This window comes from Cryptomeria japonica, chromosome 1, assembly GCF_030272615.1.
Source record: "Cryptomeria japonica chromosome 1, Sugi_1.0, whole genome shotgun sequence".
Taxonomy (NCBI): Eukaryota; Viridiplantae; Streptophyta; class Pinopsida; order Cupressales; family Cupressaceae; genus Cryptomeria; species Cryptomeria japonica.
In genome coordinates this window covers 483,495,157-483,520,457 of record NC_081405.1, presented here as the reverse complement: position 1 = coordinate 483,520,457, position 25,301 = coordinate 483,495,157, and the positions used below count along the sequence as shown (strand labels likewise).

Genomic DNA, 25,301 nt, shown 5'->3' with positions numbered 1-25,301 from the left:
ATGTACTGAATCTAACCTAGCCCTACTTCATGAGATTACAGATTCAAATGAAATTTGGCATAAAAGATTAGGTCATTTAAACTTTCGTGCTTTATGTTCAATGGAAAAATTAGTAATTGGTTTGCCTAAGTTAAAACAATACCATTCTGGTACATGTAAGGGATGTGCCCTAAGCAAAAATACTAAGAGTTCCTTTCAGAATAGTTCTAGGAAAACAAGCAATGTTTTAGAGCTAGTTCACTCTGACCTATGTGGGCCAATGTCTGTACCATCATTAGGGGGGTTCCTTTACTATGTAATATTCATTGATGACTTCTCCAAGAAGACTTGGATCTATTTTCTTAAACGTAAAGAATCGAAAGAGATTCTCAAGAGATTTAAGGAATTCAAATCTCTCTTTGAAAACTCTTCCGAAAGGAAAATAAAAACCTTAAGGACTGATAATGGGAGAGAATACACCTCAGACATTTTTAGAGAATTTTGTAAAGATGCTGGGATTAAGAGGGAGTTCATTGTCCCCTACAACCCCCAACAAAATGGGGTTGCTGAGAGAAAAAATAGAACCATTGTAGAGGCAGCCAAAGCCATGCTTCTTGACCAAACCTTAGAAACTCATCTTTGGGTAGAAGCCTCCAACACTGCTGTATACATACAAAATAGATGCCCTCACTCCCACATTGAAGATAAAACCCCTGAAGAAGTTTTCACAGGTATAAAACCTGATATCACTCACTTTAGGATATTCGGATGCCCTGTTTATATTCATATACCTAAAGAGAAAAGAACAAAACTAGAACCTTCTGGAAGAAAAGGAATCTTTGTTGGGTATAGTGAAACTTCTAAAGCCTATAGAATATTTGGACCTGGACATAGTAATATTGAACTCAGTAGAGATGTAATATTTGAAGAAGACATAGCCTTCAAAAGGGCTAGATACTCTATTGAGTCAGAGACTTATGTTTCATCTTCAGACCTAGAAAAGGATCCCGTTCTTGAGGTTCAGAGGGAGTATTCAGAAGAGAATGAGAATGAAGTTCAGATTCCACACCAGGAAAACCCTAAGAAAAGACCACTATGGGTTCACAAAACAATGGAAGATGCAAGGAAGTTCGTAGCTCCTTCAGGGACCTTTAGAGAAAGTAAGAGGCCCCAAAGATTCACTAGCTATGTAGCCTTAATGAATGATCTCTCCAAATCAAAACCTTCTAATGTATCAGAAGCACTTAAACACCAAGTATGGAAAGATGCCATGTCAGAAGAATATCAATCCATCTTAAACAATGATGTTTGGAAAATTGTTCCTAGACCAAAAAGAAAATCTGTTGTTTCATCCAAGTGGCTATTCAAAATCAAACATGCTGCAGATGGTAGCATAGAGAAACATAAAGCCAAATTTGTAGCTAGAGGGTTCTCACAAAAGGAGGGAATATATTAGAATATTTAATTATATTTTAGTCACCTATATTTAGTTCCTTGTTTAATGGTCATTTAGCTTTTTATTTAGTTAGCTTTTAAGCTTTATTTAGCATTTAGCTTTTTCTTTTTAGTTAATTAGCTTTTAAGCTTAATTTAGCTTTTAGCTCTTTAATCTTTTACTTTAACGTTATGTTCTAATTATAGAACATCGTCTTGTAACCTCTATATATACGTGTGTATATCGTTCAATGTAATCATCCGATTATTGAATCATTCATTCAATTTATTTTTCATGGTATCAAAGCATGGAAATTAAAAATTTCGAAAATTTTTATTATTAAAATTTTTCAAAGTTTTTTTTGAAGAGATTTTTTTAAAACTGTTTTTTTTTAAAAAGCAGATTTTTTTCTCTTCTTGGGCAGTTTTTTTTTTTGCAAGTTGAAAATTTTCCTAGGGTTTCTGCAATTTTCGACTAGGGTTTTGACCCTTCTGTTCAAGTCAATTTTATTTTGGTTGCAGATTCTTGGTGGGTTTTTCGAGAGCTCAACTGGGTCGTCGTCAGATTTTTCTGGGTGCATCGTTTTCTGTGCCTCAATTTTTGAGCTGTTGGATTTGCATTCTGTTTTCAGATTCTTGGTGGGTTTTTCGAGAGCTTTTTTGGGTTGGTCTCAGTTTTTTCTGAGTGCCTCGTTTTTCGTGCCTCAATTTTTTGTGCCAGCAAATTTGCCTTGGAATTTAAAAACAGTTCACAATTTCTGCTATTTCTGTGGACGTTGGGTTTTTTGCTGTTTTTTTGGCACCATTTATGCTATTTTAAGTGTGCAGAAAATTTTAATTTTTGGGTTTCTTCCAAACCTCGGAATTCGTGCCTTGGAATTCGTGCCAGAATTCTCTTATAGGGTTTCAGTTTTTTCAACGGCTGTTTCTATTCTGATTTTTTTAAAATCAGATTCTTCTGTCTCTTGCTTTCACTTAGTTGACCTTGATCAACCTCGATTTCCGTGATGGCATCATTAACCAACATCATGTTGGAACACAGTCAAAAGTTCAATGGCCGCAACTACAACACCTAGAAACATTGTATGCTTATCATCTTTGAGTATCGTTGCCTTGATCAGCTTGTTTTGGGCAAAGAATCTCGTCCTACAACAACAGGTGATGATCAAGACAAACATGATGTGAAGAATCAAGAGGCTGTTATGCTTATCAAACTCTCCGTCACAGATGATCAACTCGCAGAGGTGCCTTCAGGTAAAACAGCAAAAGAGATCTGGAATCTTTTGAAGGATCTTCATGAAACGTCCGACAAGAGCCAAGCTTTCTTTTTGAAGAATATGTTGTTTTCTATCATGATGGATGAGAAGTCATCATCCAGGCACATCTTACAAAGATCAAGGACATCCGTGATCAGTTGGAAGCTATAGGCCGAACCATGGTGGAAGAGGATATGGTAGTGATCACGCTGAAAAGCCTTCCCAGATCCTACGAGCATTTCATTGATACGCTCAATATCTCCTCTACTAGTGTTCATTTGAAGTTTCTTGATCTTTGCAACAAGCTGCTCCAACAGGATCGATGGAAGCAGCAGTTTGGAAGCAGTGCTAGTTCATCCACTGAACAGGCTTTCACAGTCTCAGCTTCGCATAAGTACAAGGGTAAAGCTCCGTCCTTCCAGCAGAAAGGACAAGGTCAAGGTCAACCTCAGCGGTCTTCCAAAAAGAAGAGCTTACAGTGTTCCTACTGTCATATATATGGCCATTTGGTGAAAGATTGCCGGAAATTGATAGCATCCTAGCAATCGAAACAGGGAGGGTCCAAGCAGAAAGCCAATTCTGCCACGCATCTTGATCAGAAGGAATTTGCCTTCTATGCGTTCATGGCCCAAACCTCCTCTGATGATGTTCAATCATCAGCCTGGTACATTGACTCTGGAGCCTCTCAACATTTCACACATCGTCGGGATTGGTTTACAGAGTACATGTCTTTCACTGATTCAGTGATCTTTGGTGGAGGTGAAGAGTATACTATTGTCGCCAAGGGCAATGTTCAGATTTCATTTGGTGGGAGGGATTTAATATTCCTCAATGTATACTTTGTACCTGGTATGAAGCTCAATCTACTGTCAGTCAGTCAGATTATGCAGCATTCACCACAGCTGGATGTCGTCTTCGGGTTGCACAAGTGCAGCATTGTTGACAGGGAGACTCGCACTATAGTTGTAGTTGGTATTGAGGATCATGGTCTTTATAGACTTGTTGATTCTACTGGTTCTCAGGAGCTCGCCATGGCAGCTAGGAGTACTTCCATCAGCACTCTTTGGCATCAGCAATATGGGCATCTCAATGTCCACTATCTCTCTCAGTTGGTTCGAGAGGATCTAGTTGTAGGATTACCTGAGATTCAAACTCAGAATCATGGAGTTTGCGGAGCGTGTCAAGCTGGAAAGCAGCATAGGACTCCGTTTTTAGATGGAGACACTTGGAGAGCATCCAAGGTCTTGCAACTCGTTCATGCAGAATCTGTGGTCCCATGAACACTCCATCAGTCATTGGATGCAGGTATTTTCTACTATTTGTTGATGATTTCAGCATACGCATGTGGGTTTATTTTCTTAAGCAGAAATAAGAGGTGTTCACCATGTTTCAAACGTTTAAGGCCTTAGTGGAAAAAGAGTCTAGCTGTTAGATAGTCTCTCTTCGGTCCGACAATGGAGAGGAATTTTGTTCTACGGAGTTCACCAACTTTTGTGCATCACATGGCATTAAGCATCAGCTTACCACACCTTACAACCCACAACCGAATGGTGTTGTTGAGCGCAGGAACCGTACAATCACTGAGATGGCTCGGTCTATGTTGGAGCATAGAAATGTTCCAAAACACTTTTGGGCGGAAGCGGTCTTCATTGCAGTCTACCTTCTGAACCGGTCTCCCACAAAGGCCGTTAAGAAGATGACTCCAGAGGAAGTTTGGTATGGCAGGAAGCCGAAAATCAGTCATTTGAAAGTTTTTGGCTCTATAGCTTATGTTTGGATTCCAGATGCCACGTGCACCAAACTGGATCCAAAGAGTCAGAAATTGATGTTCATCGGCTACAGTGACAACCACAAGGCATATCGGCTAGTTCATATAGACACTAATCACCTCATATTCAGTCGAGATGTAGTATTTGATGAAGAAAGAGGGCCTTTTCAGCCTTCCTCTCTGTTGTGACCATTTCACACATCGCCCCATTAGAATGGGGAGCCCCTCTTTTTGCCTTAGGTTTTGCTTTCTCTTTGCTTGTTTTTCTCTCTGCTTTTAGGGTTTTGAGTGAGTGAGTGGTCTGCCTAGGTTGGATAGATTAGGGCTAAACCTTGGAAGCTCGTTTTAGGGTTTCTTTCAAGCTAAGTCTAGTCTTGTTTAGGGAGGTTGTTAGTCATCTGCCTGAAGCCTCAAGATTGCTAGAATGAAGCATGCCTTTTAGGAGAGTCAAGTTGGTTAGATCAGGGGGTAGGGTGAATAGGTCTCATGTCAGGTTAGGTCTAGATTGAAAGAGGGTTTTTCTTGTCAGGGTCCTGTTTGTTTCCCTGTCTAAGTCAGTTGAGCAGAGCCAGTGGAGCAAAGGAGTTGGTTTGATCAAGTTTGATGGATGATGAAGCGAATCAAGGTAACATCTAGTTTGAAAGGGAAATTTCGCCCCTGACCCTTCCAAAGGGTCCAGGGCGAAAATCATTGAAAACCTCTTTTTCTCCTCATTTTTGACTAAATGATACTTCCTGGGGCATGTTTGGAGGAGAATTGATATGTTCTTGCCTGGAGAGGGATTTGATTGATTTTTGAAGAGCAAGATGATGCCTGAAAGAGAATTTTCGCTCCTGACCCTTCCAGAGGGTCCAGAGCGAATTTCATCCTAAACACTATTTCTTGCCTTGGATAGACTTGCAATCTTGTTCCTAGCTTAGAAAATGATCTAACTTTGCCTTGTGAGGTGGTTTGAAACTTGAAGACTTAGCAATTTGGCCTGGAATGGAGATTTCGCTCCTGACCCTTCTAGAGGGTCCAAAGCGAAAATCTTATTAGAGCTTATTTTTCACTAACTTTGGCTAAGTTTTGATGTGCAGGGTATCTTGGAGGGAGGATTGAACGTTCCTGTCACATTTGAAGATTTGGAAGCTTGCAAAATGAAAGATTTTTGGACAAGAAGGGAAATTTCGCTCCTAAACCTTCCAAAGGGTCCAGAGCGAAATTCCCAAAAACTCTTATTATGTAGTGAAGAAGGTCAAGTTTTGGGCATGAATGGAACGAGAATAACTTGCTTTTGCCTCCTGAAGATGTTTTAACTTGGAAAGTGAAGGATTTTGCCCAAAAGGAGAATTTTCGCTCCTGACCCTTCCAGAGGGTCCTGGGCGAAAATTCTTCAATCACCTATTTTTCTTGCAAAATCAAGTCACTCTTTGGTTTTTATGGCTTGGATGAGAGGAGAGTAGTGTCTTTTTTCCTTGAGAGGTGAAAACAACTTGAAATGATGATGAATTGAGCCTGAATTAAGAAATTCGCTCTTGACCCTTCCAAAGGGTCCAGGGCGAGAATCTCTATAGGAGACATTTCTTGCTCAGTTTGGTTGACTTGAAGTGTCAAAGGCATGATGAAAGGAAGAATGAGCATGTTGAAAACCTTGGGCATGTTTAGAAATGAAGAAAATGAAGGATTTTGGCTAGGAAAGGCAATTTCGCTCCTGACCCTTCCAAAGGGTCCAGAGCGAAATTCCTTATAAACACATTTTTTAGCCTTTCTTGGATATGAAACCTTAATCCTAGCATGATGAAACATGAAATCCCACTTGGCAAAGAAGTTTTAAGGTGAAAAATGAAGATTTTTGGTCAATATTGTAATTTTCGCTCCTGACCCTTCTAGAGGGTCCAGAGCGAAATTCCTAAAAACACCTATTTTCTTGCAAGGTCAAGGCAACTTTTTAGTTTTTATGGCTTGAATGAGTGTGAGGAAGTGTGTTTTGCCTTTTGAAGATGATTGAGATTGTCAAGAGGAAGCAATTAAGCCTAGAACATGATTTTCGCTCCTGACCCTTCCAAAGGGTCCATAGCGAAAATCCTCAAAACTATCCTTTCTTCCAAAGTTTGGGCAAAGTTAAGCTTAGACATGGGTGTGAGAAGACATTTGAATTTCCTTGAAGTGGAATTGGACTGCTAAGAATGCAAATTTTGAAGCCAAGAGGGAAATTCGCTCCTGACCCTTCCAGAGGGTCCAGGGCGAAATTTCCAAATCCTCCTATTTTTCTTGCAGTTCAAGATAAGATTTTGGTTTTCAAGACTCAAAGAGGAGTAAGGCATGATGTTCTATGCCTTGGAAATGATTTGAAGTTGAAAGGATGAAGGAATTGCCGTAAAACCTAAAAATCGCTCCTGACCCTTCCAGAGGGTCCAGGGCGAAAATCCTAAAACCAACATGTTCCTTTCAAGTTTGTGCTAAGGCAAGACTAGACCAAGGTAGAAAAGGCCTTTGAGACCACTTGTGAGTAGATGTTTGTTTCAAAATTTGATGATTCTAGGTTAGAGAAGGAAAATCGCTCCTGACCCTTCCAGAGGGTCTAGGGCGAAAATCTCAAAATCCCCTATTTTGCCTTGCAAGAACAAACCAAGCTTGGGTGGAGTGAATGAAGAAGACCATTGCTTAGCTTTGAGTGAAGGATTCAAGACAAAATGATGAAGGAATAAGCCTAAGCAAGAAAAATCGCTCCTGACCCTTCCAGAGGGTCCAGGGCTAAAAACCCTAAAATCACTTTTTTCTTCCTGATTTGAGTGAGACTAGGCCTGGACTACAATGAAAGAACCTATTTGGAATGCCTTGAAGAGGTTTTGGACCTTCAAAAATAAGAATTTTGAGCTCAGGAGAGAATTTCGCTCCTGACCCTTCCAGAGGGTCCAGAGCGAAATTCCCAAAAATACAATATTTCCTTCAAAGTTTTGATGAGCTAACCCAGTGATGGAAAGAAATGAACCCTGGAGATTGCCTTGGAGGAGTTTAATGATCAAACTAAGGTGAATTTTGGCCTAAAATGTAAAAATCGCTCCTGACCCTTCCAGAGGGTCCAGGGCGAAATTCACATTTTCACCTAATTTCCTCATGAAAAATGATAAAATTTTGAAATGCAAGACTTTGATCTGGGCAAAACAAACATGAACTCGCCTTCCGAGAGATTTTGGAATGAAGGGAAATAAGGTATTCAAGACCTAATTTGAAAAATCGCTCTTGACCCTTCCAGAGGGTCCAGGGCGAAATCATCAAAAAACCTATCATTCAACCTTGATTGATTAAGTTTAGGGCAAATTGCAAGATTGTAAAGACAAAGACATGGAAATTTGCAAATGTAGGTTGAGAAAATTTCAATTTCATCAAGAGAACAAGCATGGATAAGGGGTTCAAACAAGTCTTGAAGTGAATCTAGACCTTCATCACTTTGAATATTTCAAAGCCTAAGGAGAAAGGAAGCTTCATTAAGCCTCAATCAAACCTCAATATTCCTCAATTTTCACTAAATTTCCCAAAATTAAGACATTTGGGGAGGTTAGATTAAGTTCGCATAATTTGAGGCCTTTATAATTGAATTAATTAATTTTTAAAGCCTTAAAACAAATATAAAATCCACCTTGGAGGCCTTGAAATTCATTTTGATTTAACAAAAAATCAAGGAGAGCGCTTAAAATACATTTACTTGCTTTTACAAGCAAGTCGGCTTCCTTTTAAGTGGGATTTTGTCTTATTTTATTGCTAAATACCTAAGTCGGCCTCATGAGGATTAGGGTGAGCGCCCTATTTAAGGGAGATGCTTTGTGGTGAATTCAAATCATTCATTCATTCCTTATGCGAATTTGAGGAGCAGATTAGAGGAGCGAATTCTAGCAGATTGGAGGCGAATTTTTTGCTAAGTGTTGGAGGCTAGTGAAGGTGAAGTTCTTTTGAAGGTTAATCAAGACGTAATTCATCCAAGGAGGGCCAGAAATTCAATTTTTGTCCAGCAAAATCTGATCTTCTTTCTTCCATTTTCCAAGGTTCATAGTTAAGCATTCAAGAGGAAGGTATGAAGAATCCTTTTTGAAGTCCTTATTCAAGACTTATTTTGATTTCATAGCAATCTTTTAAAGTCTGAGTCGTGAAAAGTCTAATTTCCATTCATAATTAATTTGAAAGTTTATAATTCTTGGATTTGTCATTCTCAAATTAATGTTTTGAATTATTCCCTTGGAAGGTCTTAAATTCTATGCTTTAAGGTATGATGCTTAAAGACTAATTTTAAATTTTTGTGTAGGCATCAAATGACGACCCCCAAAGCCGAAGGATCTACTAGTCGGCAGGCTCTCATCAAGGAAGATCAGAGGAGCGACAAATTGGAGACCAGGATCGTGTCCAAGTGGAATAATATCGGAGACACCAACTTAGGAAACTTCAATGTGAAGAAGTTTCGAGAGGTCCCCTACATTGGCAAGCCGTCACCTGTTGCAAAGAGGATAATTGAGAGTGGCATCATCAAGGCTACAGGTTTCCCTCCCGCAGTCAAGTGTCATGAGCTGATGATCGAGTGTGCCCGCCACTATGACTCACAATCAAGGACGATCATAACCAAAGACGGGAACATCTTAGCCTACCTTTCAGAGGAAGCTATAGGCGAAGCTCTTCATCTTCCGGACCATAAAGACATGATCTACAAGAGCTTGGAAGGAGCAAGGTCGATCTATGAAGATGATCCCGAGTCTTGTTTGAACGTCATCAATAAGAATTGGTTGCTCAAAAGTCGGCCTCGCCTGAACAAGATTCCCAATACACCACATAGGATTGACTTCCAGGAGGAATACAGAGACTTGATAACGTTGCTCAATCGAGTTACAGGTGCTTCTCAAGCCTTCTTTGACAAGTGGATGTTCTTCTTTATACAAGTGATAGTCCAAGGAAAAGGAATGCTCCATTGGGCCAGAATCATTAGCAATTGTCTGGATGTACAGTTGAGAAGGCTAAGACCCACCAAATCATTCCACATGAGCTCATATGTTATATATGCCTTGATCAGGAGTTTCGAGTATGCAGGGCTACCTCACAGAGGAGTGATTGGAAGAGGACTTGGAGAAATAAGAGTTTGTGATTCTTATGTTCATCTGCATCATTCGCCTAGAAGTGACTACAAGTTAGTCAATGACACCTTCACGATGAACATTACTAGGATATTGCAAGGTGGGATTCACAATCGACTGTCTCTGGATGCACAAGAGCTTGTGAAGAAGTATGGTGCATGGTTCATTCAGTTTCAAAAATTCACATACATCAGAGTTCATGGGTTTCCTTCACCTCCCTACATGTTGCCAAGATATCCAATAGACAGGATAGTACTACTTGAGGTGACTAGACAGTTGGTAGCTTATGCGAAGGCATCCAGACACAAGCATGGAAATGGAATTCCCTTGCCCATCATACTAGGGAATTCAGTTGAAGCGTGTCCTAATACTCAAGCCGCGGAAGATGCAGAAAAGGAATTATCTTTATACTCATTCACATCCTTTGCCTCGCGAGAGAATTTTGATCCTCATGGTTATATGGAGGAGACAGTCAGCAGGAAGTACAAGCATGAGTTTCAGGTGGAGGACTTTTGGATGAATCTCCCAGGTGATTTAGAGGTCAAAAGAAAGATGCATTCCAGGCTACCCTTAGATCTCATTAGGAAATGCAAAGTTCATAGAGTAGCCGATCAAGCCCAGGATAATGGTAGATACCTCCAGTCATCCTATGAGAAAGAAGACAAAGAAGTGAAGATAGATTGGAATGAGCCCGAGGTCTTAGACTTGAGAGCTTTGATGGCTCTCGTTTTATCCTGCACTCGCAGATGGGTGGATGTACAACATCAAAAGCTGAAGGAGCAGAATGTATCAATGACATTCACTTTGGAGGCAAGACCAGAAGAAGGAGAAGCAAGTGTGAGTGAGAATACTTCTCATTCCAAAGGGTCAAAAAGGAAAGAAGGACCTGAGAAGAGAGAACCTTCCAAGAAGAAGTAGAAAACAAATCCTGATCACCCACCAAGCACAACTTCTAGGCATGAAAAGGAGGCGATTCAAGGGGAAGATCAGAGGCAGATAGTATATGAAGTTGATGAGTCTATGGAATCCATGGTACAAAATGATAAACAAGAGACAGACACTTCAGCATTCATCAAGTCAATCTCCCCAAGTTGGTGCTAATGAGCAACACGAAGAAAAGAATGATGATGAAGCAACATCTCCTTTCCGGGAAGATAGACCACTACCTAAAGAAATACAATTGAGGGAAACAAGATCCGCCATTCCTGATTGGCTGAAAGAGAGACTAACAAGGGTAGTTGTGGTTGAAGAAGAAGAAGATGTGTTTGACTTGGAAAGCCTTATAGGAAATTCTCATGAGGTAATGGAAAAGAAGAAGGCCACAAAGATGTCTAAGGTAATTAGAGATGAGACAGGATCTAGGAAAGTGCAGGTAGCTACACCAGTGGTAGACAAATATGAGGATGAGATTCTTGCAGAAGAGTATGACTTAGAAACATTTGAGCTTGGTCCACTTACCTCCGAGCAAGCGATGGAAGAAGCAACTGATTTATTTGAAGCACTTAAAGACAAACTTAAAGAAGAAATGGAAAAGAATAAGAAGCTTGAGAGGGAGGTCAGTGCTTGGAGGAACTATTTTAGTCATCTTAATCAGCCCTTGAGACGTCAGGATCCAGCAGTATCTCCTTTACAAGCACTCCCTCTTGAATTAGTAGGTGAGGCAGAAAGGGTGAAGAGCTTGGTTCAACTTATGAGTTCTTGGATTGATAAATCTCACAAGGTAGCCGTTGAATTTGCAACAAGAATGATGAAGACAGTTCATTGAGCTATCCAGGTCCTTGAGATTATCCATAATCTAATGATAACTGTAGCTGCATTCACTCACACTAGAGATGTTATCATCCTAGTCTCACAAGTGATAAGAGAAACACCAAGATGGATTCTAGCACAAGAAAAGATAAGAACCCATAACCTCCTACAGTGGTCAGCTCTGCTCCAGATGAAGGAGGTCCTTTTTGAAGACGTCAACACCAGATGCAGCCGAGTTGAAGGTATTATTCATCCAATTCAAGATAAGGTGTTTGAGGTGTTGTGTAGCATTCTTGATAGGCGGATCGAGATCGAGACAGATGTGGACATCCAGGAGTTGGAGGATAGAATCAAGGTCATCTTTTGCAAAGAGGAGAACATCATCACAGATAAGCAACGAGATCAAATGTACACTACTATGTTCCCGATTGAGAAGACCAAAGAACTTGAACCTGGATGGGAGACAACTCTTCTCACTGCTTTTGATCAAGTCCTTCACTTGGAAGAATGAATGAAGAATCTTCCTGAGATTCCCATTGCTGAGATTGAGGGAATTGTGTCCAGATTCATTGAATATGCTAAGAAAGAGCATAGGAAAGGGAACAAAATTCTAGATGAAAAGTTGTTATAGGATGATGTGGCAACTTAATTCCTATTGGTCCATGTCTCCTCGGTATTTGTGCCAATTCTTTATTGGCTATGGATTAGTGATGTTTATCTAAATGGGGACTTTTTTGTAACCAACCCTAATTAGGGTTTAGGTGTCAAAATCTCAGCCGTTGATCTTCTTTTGATCCGGGCCATTCATTGTATTTGAGGATGCTATATATACCCTCACTCATTTCATTTTAAAGGGTTAGAAAAGGTTAGAGAAAAGAGAGAGAGCTTAGAGAGAAGAAAGTTAGAAAGTTATTGTTGTAGCAAGATTGAGTAGTGAAGAAAGAATTTTGAACAATTGTTGCCCATTTGGCTATGAGATCAATAAAATATTGAAGTTATGGTGTTTTATTGCAATACTTGTGGCTATCTTCATGATTGTTTATCTTCTTGAATCACTCTCAGTTGAAATAGCATTTAAATTTTAAGTTTGAAGGATGAAGTGTTGTGCTTGATCTTTGATAAGATTCACATTCCAAACCACTAGCTGCTTATTGATTGTGAGGATGCCTTGTGTGGTCAACTGGAAACATTGAGATTGATTAAGAATTCAATCATTCTTGGAAGTATTGATATGTATCTCTATGATAGTATCTATATCCTTGATGAGTTGAAAGTTATTGAATCCCCTTAGAAGATCGCATCAATTCCAGTAGAGTTGTAATTTCTTGGCGATACTGAAGTTGGTAGAATCTTATCAAGTCTAGTCTTCATTGAGTCATTCTTAGGATTAGTTCAAGTATTCCTTCTTTAAAACCCTTATCTTTTGACATTTTTTGAAAATCCGTTAGTGTTAGGAAAATCTTGTTCCTGCATTTGGAAAGAAAGTAACGTGGACAAGCTTTCTCTGAAAGTACGTAAGGCCCCTTGAAGAAACAACATATACAATGACCACTGGTGCTTATCCACACGTAGAGATCCTACAACAAAGAACCTTGAAGTCATCCCGATTGATCCTTTTCGCGACATCTTCAGCATTCAGAGACTTTAATCAAGAGAGGATAAGGTACCTATAGGTATTTTATTCTGTGTTTGGTCGTGTACAAAATACACATCAACACTCTCCTGATTTGAGCACTGAGGATCACCCTCCAAAGGCTGTAAGTATGGGTGTTTGTCTTCCCTTAGCTCCACTTGATGGGAGGGATTTAGTTGTCTCTGAAGTTGTGGGGTCTTCCAGGCATGACATTGCACCCCCTGACTTTCCTCAAGATCTTCTCGATCCACATCCAGAGGAGCTTGCTCCAGATATTCTAGGCACTCTTCATCCTGCAGCAGATGTTGGTACTTCAACTCTCTATCCTAAGTGGTGGGCCAAGACCATTGGTGATCTTCATGATGATGAGCTCATTGAGGGTAGATCCGTTAGAGGTAAGAAGCAACAACACAGTTAATTTTGCTCTTATGGCCAACATTCACAATATTTATGAGCCTCAAACATATACAGAGGCTAAAGGTGTACCTGAATGGGAAAAGGCTATGGTAGTAGAGCAACATAGTCTTCTGAAAAACAACACTTGGGTATTGTCTGATCTTCCTCCAGGAAAGAAGCCCATTGGCTGCAAATGGGTGTTTAAAGTCAAGTATAAAGCTGATGGAAGTCTTGATAAGTACAAGGCTCGGTTGGTGGCAAAAGGGTTTTCACAAAAAGAGGGCATCGACTATGAAGAGACATTTGCTCCCACAGCCAAGATGAGTACCATTAGGCTTGTCCTCGCTCTCTCAGCTCAATTTGGATGGAAAGTCCATCAAATGGACGTCAAGAGTGCCTTTCTCGATGGTGGTTTGCAGGAAGAAGTCTACATGACGCAGCCTCCAGGTTTCAAGGTTGCCGGTAAGGAACACCAGGTATGTAGACTAGTCAAAGCACTCTACAGCCTCAAACAGGCTCCTCGTGCATGGTACATCAAAATTGATAAGTACTTGATTGATCAAGGCTTTCAGAGGAGTCCTTCAGATCCCAATTTGTATGTCAAACATACTAGTGATGATATTCTATTTCTAGTAGTCTATGTTGATGATCTCATCATTACTGGTAATGCAACACATCTGATCATGCAGGTCAAACAGAATTTGTGTCAGCATTTTGATATGACAGATTTGGGACTTCTCCATTATTGTCTCGGTGTAGAGGTTTGGTAGACTGATAGCCACATATTCATTTCTCAGTCAAAGTATGCCAAGAGCCTACTAGATAAGTTTCATATGCAAGATTGTAAACTTGCATCTACACCTATGGAGATAGGGCTCAAATTATCAGCCAAATCAGATTCACCTATAGTGGATGAGTCTTCATTCAGGCAACTAGTGGGCAGCCTCATCTATCTCACCGCCACTAGACTTGACATCAGTTATGCTGTGAGCTATATTTCTCACTTCATGTCAGCCCCAAAAGTTGAACATTGAGTTGGAGCGAAGCGTGTGCTTCGATATGTGAAGGGCACTCCTGATTTTGGCATTCTGTACAGCAGAAGCAAAGATCCTAGGCTGGTTGGTTTTATAGACTCAGATTGGGTAGGTTGTGTTGATGACAGAAAGTCAACTTCTGGGTATGTTTTCAGCTTGGGTAGAGGTGCAGTCACATGGACCAGCAAGAAGTAACAAGCAACAAGCAATAGCTCTTTCCTCGACCGAAGCAGAGTATCGGGGAACTGTTAAGGCAGCATGTGAGGCAATTTGGCTACGTAGGATGCTTGTAGACATGCAAATGTCTCAACCAGGACCTACTCCCTTGTTTTGTGATAATCAAGGGGTTCTAAAATTAGCCAAAAATCCAGTCTTCCATGAGCAGACAAAGCATGTGGAGCTTCATTGTCATTTCATCCGCCAGCATGTTGAAGATGGATCAGTGATACTGCACTACAATCCTACAGAAGATCAGATTGCAGATATCCTCACCAAGTCCTTGAGCCCGGCAAAGTTTCTCAAATTTAGAGGGCAGCTTGGTGTGATAGATAGCATGACCATTAAGGGAGGGTGTTAGAATATTTAATTATATTTTAGTCACCTATATTTAGTTCCTTGTTTAATGGTCATTTAACTTTTTAGTTAATTAGCTTTTAAGCTTTATTTAGCATTTAGCTTTTTCTTTTTAATTAATTAGCTTTTAAGCTTTATTTAGCATTTAGCTTTTTCATTTTAGTTAATTAGCTTTTAAGCTTAATTTAGCTTTTAGCTCTTTAATCTTTTACTTTAATGTTATGTTCTAATTATAGAACATCGTCTTGTAACCTCTATATATACGTGTGTATATCGTTCAATGTAATCATCCGATTATTGAATCATTCATTCAATTTATTTTTTAGAATAGACTATGATGAGACTTTCGCTCCAGTTGCTAGATACACCTCAGTCAAAGCAGTACTAGCCATTGCAGCACCCAAAGGATGGAAAGTCCATCAGATGGATGTGAAAACTGCTTTCCTGAATGAGAAAATTGAGGAGGAAGTCTACTTAGAGCAGCCAGAAGGGTTTGAGATCCACAATGCAGAATCACGTGTGTAGATTAAAGAAAGCCCTATATGGACTGAAACAAACCCCCAGGGCTTGGTATGAAAGAATTGACAGCTACCTCATGGGATTAGGATTCTCAAAGAATGACGCAGATCCAAATCTATACTTCAAACGAATCAAAGGTGAGATGTTGATATTGATCTTGTATGTTGATGATCTTTTGATTACAGGAGAAGGTCACCTTATTGATCAATGTAAGAAAGACCTTGAGAAGGAGTTTAATATGAAGGATTTAGGCCTTCTACATTACTTCCTTGGATTGGAAGTTTGGCAAAACTTTGACAATATTGTGCTTAATCAAGGGAAGTACACCTTAGACATATTGAAGAGATTTGGCATGATGAACTGCAGATCGATGACTTCTCCCATGGAAACTAATCTTCACAAACTAAAGGAGGCAGCAATAGATTTCCCATTGGTAGATCTTACGCTCTACGGACAGATGATTGGATCATTAATGTATCTAGTCAATACTAGACCTGATATCTGCTATCTAGTAAATCCCTTGAGTCAATTCATGTGCAAACCTAAGGAGATTCATCTTATGGTAGTAAAACATATAATGAGATACCTTCAAGGCACTCTCAACTATGGACTCAAGTATGAGAATATTGATTTGAATCTACACGGGTTCACTGATTCAGATTGGGCTAGAAGTGTGACTGACAGGAAAAGCACCTTAGGGTATTGCTTCAGCTTGGGTTCAGCCATGATATCTTGGATTAGCAGAAAACAGTCTTCAGTAGCTCAAAGCTCTACGGAGGCTTAATATATCGCAGCTTCCATGGCTGCACGAGAAGCTGCATGGCTACGAAAGTTACTTGTGGGATTATTCGGAGGACCAATGAAGCCTACTATAATTCATTGTGACAAACAGAGTTGTATAAAACTCTCTGTAAACCCTGTATTTCATGATAGATCCAAACACATTGAGATCCCTTATCACTTTGTGAGAGATGGTGGATAGAAATGTGATTCAGTTACAATATATCAGTACAGGAGACCAGACAACAGACATACTGACCAAACCTCTAGCTAGAATAAAAGTTGAACACTTCAGAAAAGGTCTTGGTATGATTGAGTTATAATCAGTTTTTGTAATCTATACTAATATATGAGATGTTTAATGTGTAAACTTCTTTTGTCGTGTTATGACTTTATGGGCTCCACCGCCTGTGTACAATTCTAAAAGGTGACGATCTTTTAGACTATGAACACTTGTATTAAACATTATGAGGTGACGATCTTGTAATGTTGATATCATGCTGACTTGATATCACTCTGACTCATGGATGTACCATGATATGTTATGGTAGACATTATGTGACGTAATGTTAGTGCACATGCCATAACCTGGATATAAGGGAATTCAACATTCTTAAGTATTTTATATCCAAGGTATCATGTGTTATGTGATGCTGATATCGCGTGTTATGTGATATCTATATCACGAGATGATGTGATATATTCCTGTGTCACTCATTATGTGATGCTTCATGTCACGAGCATGTGTGATATGATCCTTTGTATTATGTAGTCATATAATACATTTTATTATGAGAAATATGATGCTTATTTCACAGGTCTATAGTTATCTTCCCTAGCTAAGAGGGAGTGTTGAAACTTAGTAGCTTCAGTAAGATAAATGATTGAATGAGAGACTTCATTTATCTCCCATTCAATCATCTACCTTATCGATATAACTACAATATAAGTATAGACCTCATGATTTAATAAATGAACTTGTTATAATCATCTTATATGCATAATCGATAATATTACTCATGCTGTGATCAGACCAGATTTATAACTACCATAGCTATCATATGATAGCATCGATTGATGCTATCATATGATAATAGTTATCATCCTAAAATGCATGTTAATACGGATCATTTATTTGTTGATTATGATTGACTTATCCCGATCATTTATCGAGTAACTATATTACTTCACGTTGCCCTGATTATTAATAGTTATCGGCATAAGCATGTTAAATGACGTGACCGATAGTTATCGGTATAACACATGATAAAGAGAAATGACGTGACCGATAGTTATCGGCATAACACAGGGTAAGTGGTTATATTAAACTGAAACGGTGTCTATGCACTGATCAAGACATGTCTTGATCGGGCATGTCTAAAAGACGTGACCGATCAAGGCATGCCTTGATCGGTGAAGCATAGAACTATAAGTATATGCAAATGAAGCGCTGAAGATGCATCGAAATAATTAATGTTATCTTCAGCAACCTATGACATAAGAAACAAAAAATATCAGTAAAGAAAATAATAATATATATAAATTCAGACTTGAACATAAATTTGAATATAATTTACAGAAATCACATTTAAAATGTTATTACTATGTCTTTTATGGGAAATCGAGCCCTAAGAGGAATTATAAATACCTCCTCAATGAAATCAATTGGAGGCTATTGAGTAATTTCTTCATTTTATGAATTTGGGAGAAGAAGCCAAGGGTTTATGATTTCAGTCAGCCATTGGAGAGCGTCAATTCTTCAGTGTTGCAACCATTTGAGGTGGTGAAATATCCATTGAATTTGGCATCCAAGAGAGCTTCATACAGAGGTTCTATTTGTGCTGAATTGGAAAGAAATACAAAGAACACAAGGGTTTGATGCATATCTATCCACAGATCAGAATATTAAGAGATTAATCATTTGCATATTAAAATTTGTATGGGCTGCTACAGTAGCGTAAACAGTAAATGCTACAGTATCTTTGCTTATTATTTGGGTTTGCACAAGGGTACTTCAAGGATTTTATTTCCGCACCATATCTGATTAATTGAGGTACAGATGCCATTGAATTTTGGGCATATTGACTGTGGTTTTAAGGCCAAATAAATTCCAATAAAATTCTGAAAGCATTGGTAGTGGTCTATGAGACTGGGCGCTACCTCTTTGAGGGTAAATTCATTAAGCACAAGGGGATTGAATCAATATATCCAGGCAACCTCCATTGCCAAGTTTTTATATCAGTCATTACATCTCAATTAGTTTGGCACTTATTCAGCAATTAAAACATTGTAATCTTCAGTCATTCATAGTTGCATTGGCTTAGTTTCAGTAGTTGTGCTGCAGAAGAACTTTTTCAATCAGACTTGGCCTTGTATTGAGCTACCAATTTAAGCCATGAGTCTTGGCATATCTGCATTGTCATGTACTTGGGATTGCATTTATTTGATGGAGTTATAAGTTGCGTGCCTCATGTTATTGTAATGCTCATAATGACAAGTATATAGCTTGCATGCTAAGTGTTTGTGAAAATGACAGTTGGCTGTAGGTGCACATTTTACATGTAGAATTTCTTGTATATACATTTGAAAATATCAAAAGAAGTTGCATTTGCATCTAGTTGTTTGCTTAGACATTGTAGTGTTAATTTGCAGGCATTTGAACATCATATGAAACCATTTCAAGCGAACAAAAAAAAATCAATCTGAAAACAAATGACAGCAAATTAGAGGATTCATGACAAGTGTTTGACTATATTCCTTGAGCCTTAAATCAGCAAGTTAAGGGCAGTTTAGCAAGGGATTTTTCAAATGAAATGATCTTGAAAGCCTAAATTAAATAAGGGTACATTACATTAATTGTTTAATAGGATGCAGTCCACCTTACTTCATTTAACTTTTGGTTAGATAAAAAATATTCATCATTATTGTTTTTTTTTTCCCTAGGTTTTAGGCATGTTAGTCAAGGTTATAGATATACTTAGAATTTCGTTTTCTTAATCTGGTATATAAGTTTAATGTCTATAATGTTCATATAGTCACAATTTTTTTTGCTCTATGGGTTTCAAATGAGTTCTATCGTGCTAACCATAATGTTACTTTTAAAGATCTGCAGAAACTATCCTCCAAGCCAGTTTTATGTTAAAAGTCTTTTGAAGCAAATCATTATTGATGCAGAGTCCCAGTCTCAAGAGGTGCTGGATGTTTTCTATGAAAAGTATGCACAATATCTGATCAATTGCAAGGTAAATCAAGGGTTTGATGGTTTCTGTTGTGCAGTTCAAATGCCAACTAGCTAATTCTCCTTGTATTTCTATTGTCTAGGCTCAAAAAGGTTATTTTTGTTATATTCCTAACAGAAACCTACTGTTTAATTTTTAGCGGAAAACAACTGACTGCAAGTCTGTAAACTGCTTCTCAAATATATGCCAACTAAAAGACTGATGTAGTTGTTCCAAACCTTACAAATATAAAACTAAAATTTAAAAGAAATCTGAATTTGAAAAACAATATTGTATTGGTTTTCATGAATTATATTCAGTCAGTCATCATGATAGATATTTCATGAGTAGTGGCTCACAAGAATCAGTCTCTTCTAAGGTTGAATTGTAAAATCCCTTGCTAACTCTGATCCAAATTTGCTGATTAGAGGCTCAAGGAATATCATCAAACACTTTGCACACAATGTCTGATTTTGTTGATTAGGACTTCGGTTTACCTTGCAATAAGTTTGTATGCTGCAAAAGATGTTTTTTGAATGCTTCCAATGATGCACGATGGATTATTAATGTAATAGAAATGATGTGCTAACTGTTCTTGACCTTTCACATGCATATAAGTGACTGGAATTAACTTGTACAGCTAGTTGACATATTGTCAAACACTTTCCATGCATCCTAAGATGGTCAATATGCACCCACAGCAACTAGGCATTAATCCAAGAAACTTAGTTTCAATCCTTCTTATTCAAATTGAAATACTGATATGTAATGGACTGATTACAAGTTCTGAGAAATCAGATTACAATGCTCAAATTATTGACTGATCCTCATTGCATAGCCTCTCCTAACGTGACAGAGGACTGTCCTAATGGCTGCGACTAGCTTCAAACTGAAAACATTGCATAAGATATGAATTTATGATAGTGAGAACCTGATAACAAGAGCTGTAAGGATTTGCTGATGAAGATTTTACTCTCAGAAATGCGTAGCAGCAGATTATTGCCCACTTGCTCATGAAATCAAACCCTTGTAAATCCTTATGATAAACTCCACTAAAATACCTTAGCGTTTAGTGTAGCGTGACACTGTTCACGCCACTGTAGCACCTGGCACAAATTTTGATATGCAAATGATTAACTCTTTAATATTATGATCTTCAATGAAACATTGAAACCCTTATAATTTTTTGAACTTCTTCACTAATAAAGCACAAACGTGACCTTTGGATAAAGCAACCAGTATTTCACAATCAAAGAAAGGCTACGTTCTCCAAGATTGATTTTACAGCGAAACCCTAGGTTTCTTCTTCAAAGCCAAAGCTTCTTCAGAAAAGACAAATGTTGAAATGATTCAAGAATGAATGAAATGAAATCCAAATGCCCTTTTATAATGTTTAATTTGCATTTGTCTTCATCTCCTTTAATTAACTTTAATTTCATTTCTTTTCTCTCCTTTTTGGTGCACAATATTAAAATATAAAGTATATTTTATATTCCCTTATAACTCCCTTTTCAAATAAAGTCCACTTAATTTATTAATGATATGCTCTTAATAATTAATTATTATTAAAGTTAATTAATTATTATTAAAGTATAACTTTAATAATAATTATAACATTAGAACTTCATCATTAATCGTTATTTCTCAATTCCGTCTGAACCTGGGAGTTAACCAATATATCCACTGTGCATCCAACTGCCTTACTAAAAATAGTAAGGGTCCCTCTCCAACAACCACTGACTTACTATAATAGTAAGTCCCTCAAAATGGGACCAACAACCTCTGAATAGCCTAGCCCTAGAATATACCAACAATCTAGAGAGGAAAACACTGCCATTTGCCACCTAAAGAGCTCCATAATGCCCAAACTAGATTCTCTAATCCACCATACTAGCCTACGAGGGTCATATGATAGGCTAATCCTTCAAACTCTGATGCTCACGAAAATGGGGACATTACACGAATGGTCTACTTGACACTCATTGCATCTAGGTGATGATTGCAAAGGCGAAGCACTAGGACATCTTATCTGGTTGTCACCATCCCAATGCTATTCTGGCTCAACCATAGTTATGTATGGAGTTTTTGCCTCAATTAGGCCAGCTTAGATCTCTATCCAATTCGTAAAACCTTTAGCAAGTGTTGTTCCTTATGATCCATTCATTATGGAGCTTTCTAGCTCTTTTTTAATGTCGGTGTTTCTGCTGTGCATCTTATGCAATGCCATTTTTTCAGGAATTAGTTATGTGTTAATATGAAGTCAATCTTTATGAATAAACATTGGTTCACAAGAGCCCATCTCTCACTTGACACCCATTTCATCTAATAATTACCAATGTGAAGCATTGCGACCACTCTTGAGGTCTCCCTTCATTGATAAGTTTTATGTAATGGTTCACAAGAACTCATCCCTCACGAGCTTGAATGTTCCACTTAGGATCTTTTGCATCTAGGTGTTGCCCACCAAGGTGAAGCATTGGGAATATTTTGGGAACACAGTTTACTATTTTGGTATAAGAACTCTTAATCATGTTGTTTCCTCTAGAAAGGCCTGCTTAGCTTGCTTTCTATTTGCAAAACCTTCATAAAATGTTTTACCTTGTGAACCCTTGGACATGAATCTCAAATTGTAGAAAAATATGAAATTGGAACTGTTGAAAAGTGGAAAGTGCTAAAAAAAATAAATTAGAAAACTGAAATCTAGAAATTACTTGAAGAAACATGAAACTGAAGTTGTATTTGCGTTTTTTTCTTTATATCAGATCTAGTGTAAAAGAACATAATTTCACTTGAGACATGGAAGCTGTCTCATGTTTTGACATTTTACCCAATTACCTACTTTAAGTGTTTGACATAGAGGTAGTTTCCGTAATTTCCCCATTCAAGTTCTCTTGTAGTGTGGCTGGAGCTGACTTTCTGGGCTTGTGTCATCTTGATCAAAGTACTATTTTAATGGCCCCAGTGAGTTGGGATGGTTTAATGGAATTGTATGAGAATTTCTGGAAGGATTTCAGACGATTTGTCCATACTTACTATTTATAGTAAGTGTTTGTCTACCATGATAGAGGGATGAGGTGTATTCATGGGTGCCCCGGAAGCCCATCTCTTCTAAGCCCAAAGGCAGTACCCCTTGTACCCCCTTGGCCTCATGGGACCATTCAGTCACCACCATGAGGTGGTGTACCTAGAAGAATACCCCATTGCCGTTCCCCTCCTTGTAATCCCCTCATTACCCCTACCATGGCTGAATTTAATAATCAGTCAAAACATATAAAGAATTCAATACTATGCCTGTAATCTACATATAATAATCAGACATAAACAGTAGCATATCATTAATCAGTAATGAACAGTTACCAATAATATTCATCATGCTATGTTAGCAATCATAAACAATAATACATTATTAATCAACAGCGTGCAGATATATATAGTATAGGAAGCTCATACCAAACATACAGTATTGAATCAAACTGCTGTATATTTTGATTTCTTATGAATGCCAAAATCTTATCTTATCCGATGCCTTTCCTTAGATGTTGGAATGACCTCTTAAATCCTTCCTTTGGGCTGGAGGGTTGTGTCTCTTCCTAAAGTTGTGACTCGATGGAGAGAGTAATGCCCCTTTATGAACCCAATGCCTTTTCATACTTGTGCGCCCCTCTAATTATTCTCTAACTAATCCGTCATTAGATAAAATTGCTACGTTCCAGAGTGAATCACCATTATTGATTTGATAAAATTGCTGAGTTCAAGTAGTAACTTTCATTGCCTTTGTCCCATAATACCCTGACTGTTGTCATCACACGATTGTAGCAGGTCCTTACGATATATGAAATTGTGAGGTCTTGCCTCTATAAGACAATTTCATATGTGATTTGGGTGTTGTTCTTAGTGTTTGGATTGGGATATGACATCATTACTTCAATTGTTCAATTCATGCATTTTGTCAAACACTCAAACCTTTCACCAAAATGTAAGAACTGTATAGTGTGAGATTTCATCAAACACTTGCCTAAAAATAAGCAAATATATCCCAGCATATTATAGTGCTATGAGAGCTGGTTTTCCTGCCAGCCTATTGAGAGTCGAACAAATTTATGCAACTGGGTAACTCATATACAGCCAAGTGATAGGGCTAACAGATATTATCAAAGGAACTTGAGAAGAGGCCAATTTAACTTTCCAGAAACCCCAGGAGGAAAATTTCCCTTTGCCCATTTTCCAATTGAGGAACAAGGAGAAGTTCACATGGCTGAACATTGAACAAATTCTTAAAGACCTTGGTTGAGGGCAGCAATAGTTGGCTAACCTTTTGACGTAAATCTTGCAAAACATGAACATGCCCAAGGTTGATCAGAACAACAACAGTAATTATAGGAAGTGAGTAATTCAGGGAATAACAAATCAAACAACAATATTAGAATAGTTATCAGATCAGCAACTAGAGACTTGATGCCGACATTTCTAAGCAGAAAAGAAGATCTAGGTGGTCATGGAGGACAACAGAATGATGGTGAGAGTTTTGTGGACTACTTGCATGAGTATCAATTATTGGGAGATGAGTTTCATGCAGCCATGTCATTAACTATTTTTTGTTAGCTGAAATTAAGGAATGAACCCAAGAGGGGAAAAGGCACACCTAATTAGGATTTGCAGAGAAGTTCGGGCAAATTATCCACTCTTACGTTTGATGGCTCTTATAAAAGTGCAACACATGCATGGAATAAAAAACTTGATACCTACTTCTCACTAAATCACATGATGCCATAAAATATACCATACTTCACTGGGAGGGAGATGCCCATGGGTGTTGATACCATTGGATGGTTAGTCAGGGACAGACTTGTAGATTCATATGCAGAATTCAGTTAGAGGCTCAAGGAACTTGCTTGGTTGAAATTGTATAAATCAATGGATAATTATGTATCTGAATTCTAGAGGCTGTTGGTTATGGTGCCTAATGTATTCGAAAAGAGATTATCTGTATAGGCAGAAATGATCACTATCTTGTTTAGTCTCCTATTGTGCTCTTGCTTGGTCATTTGGGTTTTGTAAAAGTGTGGGGGTGGGGGTTTTTTTTTTGGTGCTCATACTTGTGACATGTATGCATCTAGAGGGGATGATTTCATATTCCAAAGGATGTATCTAGTCTTTCTCCCCATCTTTAGAGTGGTTCTTTTTATCTCAGTGTAGCTAGAAAGAGCTTTTCCATGGAATGGAATATAAATATTGATTGGGTTTTCTAATGATTTAGCATTGGCATTGAAACATTATGAGAACCAAAGAAATAATTTTGCATCTAGGTAGGGACTGTGATTTGTAGCTCCTTTGATGATTCAAAATCCGAATGCTAGTGATTCATGAAGTCTCATGTTTTTGAAGAAGTATGAACCTCTTTTGAAGATTTTGTCCTGATTAGATAGGTTGGCAAAGTTAGCAATGAACTATTCTCAAGTGCACAATTTGATCTCCAACTCGCTATTTTTTCCAATTTCTATGAGCCCATGCAAGAAGATCTTCTTGAGGAAGTTGGGTCACCATGAATCTACAATTAAAGCTTTGGTGAATGAGAGTTGTCATCTTTCTTTGATTTTTGATACATCTAAATTAAAGATTGGAATTTCTTCCATAGCTGGCATGCAAGGACTAGATCTCCTTTGGGGTTATAGTTTTTTATTGCCCAAAACTGTCATTACTGTCACGACTTCTTTGTTCATATTAGTGGAGCTAGCACCTGTAGGACTTTGTCTAAAAGAGAGGGATTTGGGGGAGTGGAAGATATAACCCCTCCACAGTAGATCCTATGTTTTCTTCTTAATATTTTCTTAGAAAAGTAGATCCTATCCTTTTTTCTCAAAAG

General features: G+C 38.2%; 1 protein-coding gene across 1 annotated transcript in view; it reads left to right on the top strand.

The window, feature by feature from the left end:
* Positions 1 to 25,301, top strand: part of LOC131031286 (uncharacterized) — a 226,410-nt gene that overhangs the window by 66,668 nt on the left and 134,441 nt on the right. Inside the window, exon 3 of the mRNA XM_057962398.2 lies at positions 19,325 to 19,462. Within this exon, the coding sequence (XP_057818381.2) occupies positions 19,325 to 19,462 (138 nt within the window). The remainder of the gene's footprint in view (positions 1 to 19,324; positions 19,463 to 25,301) is intronic.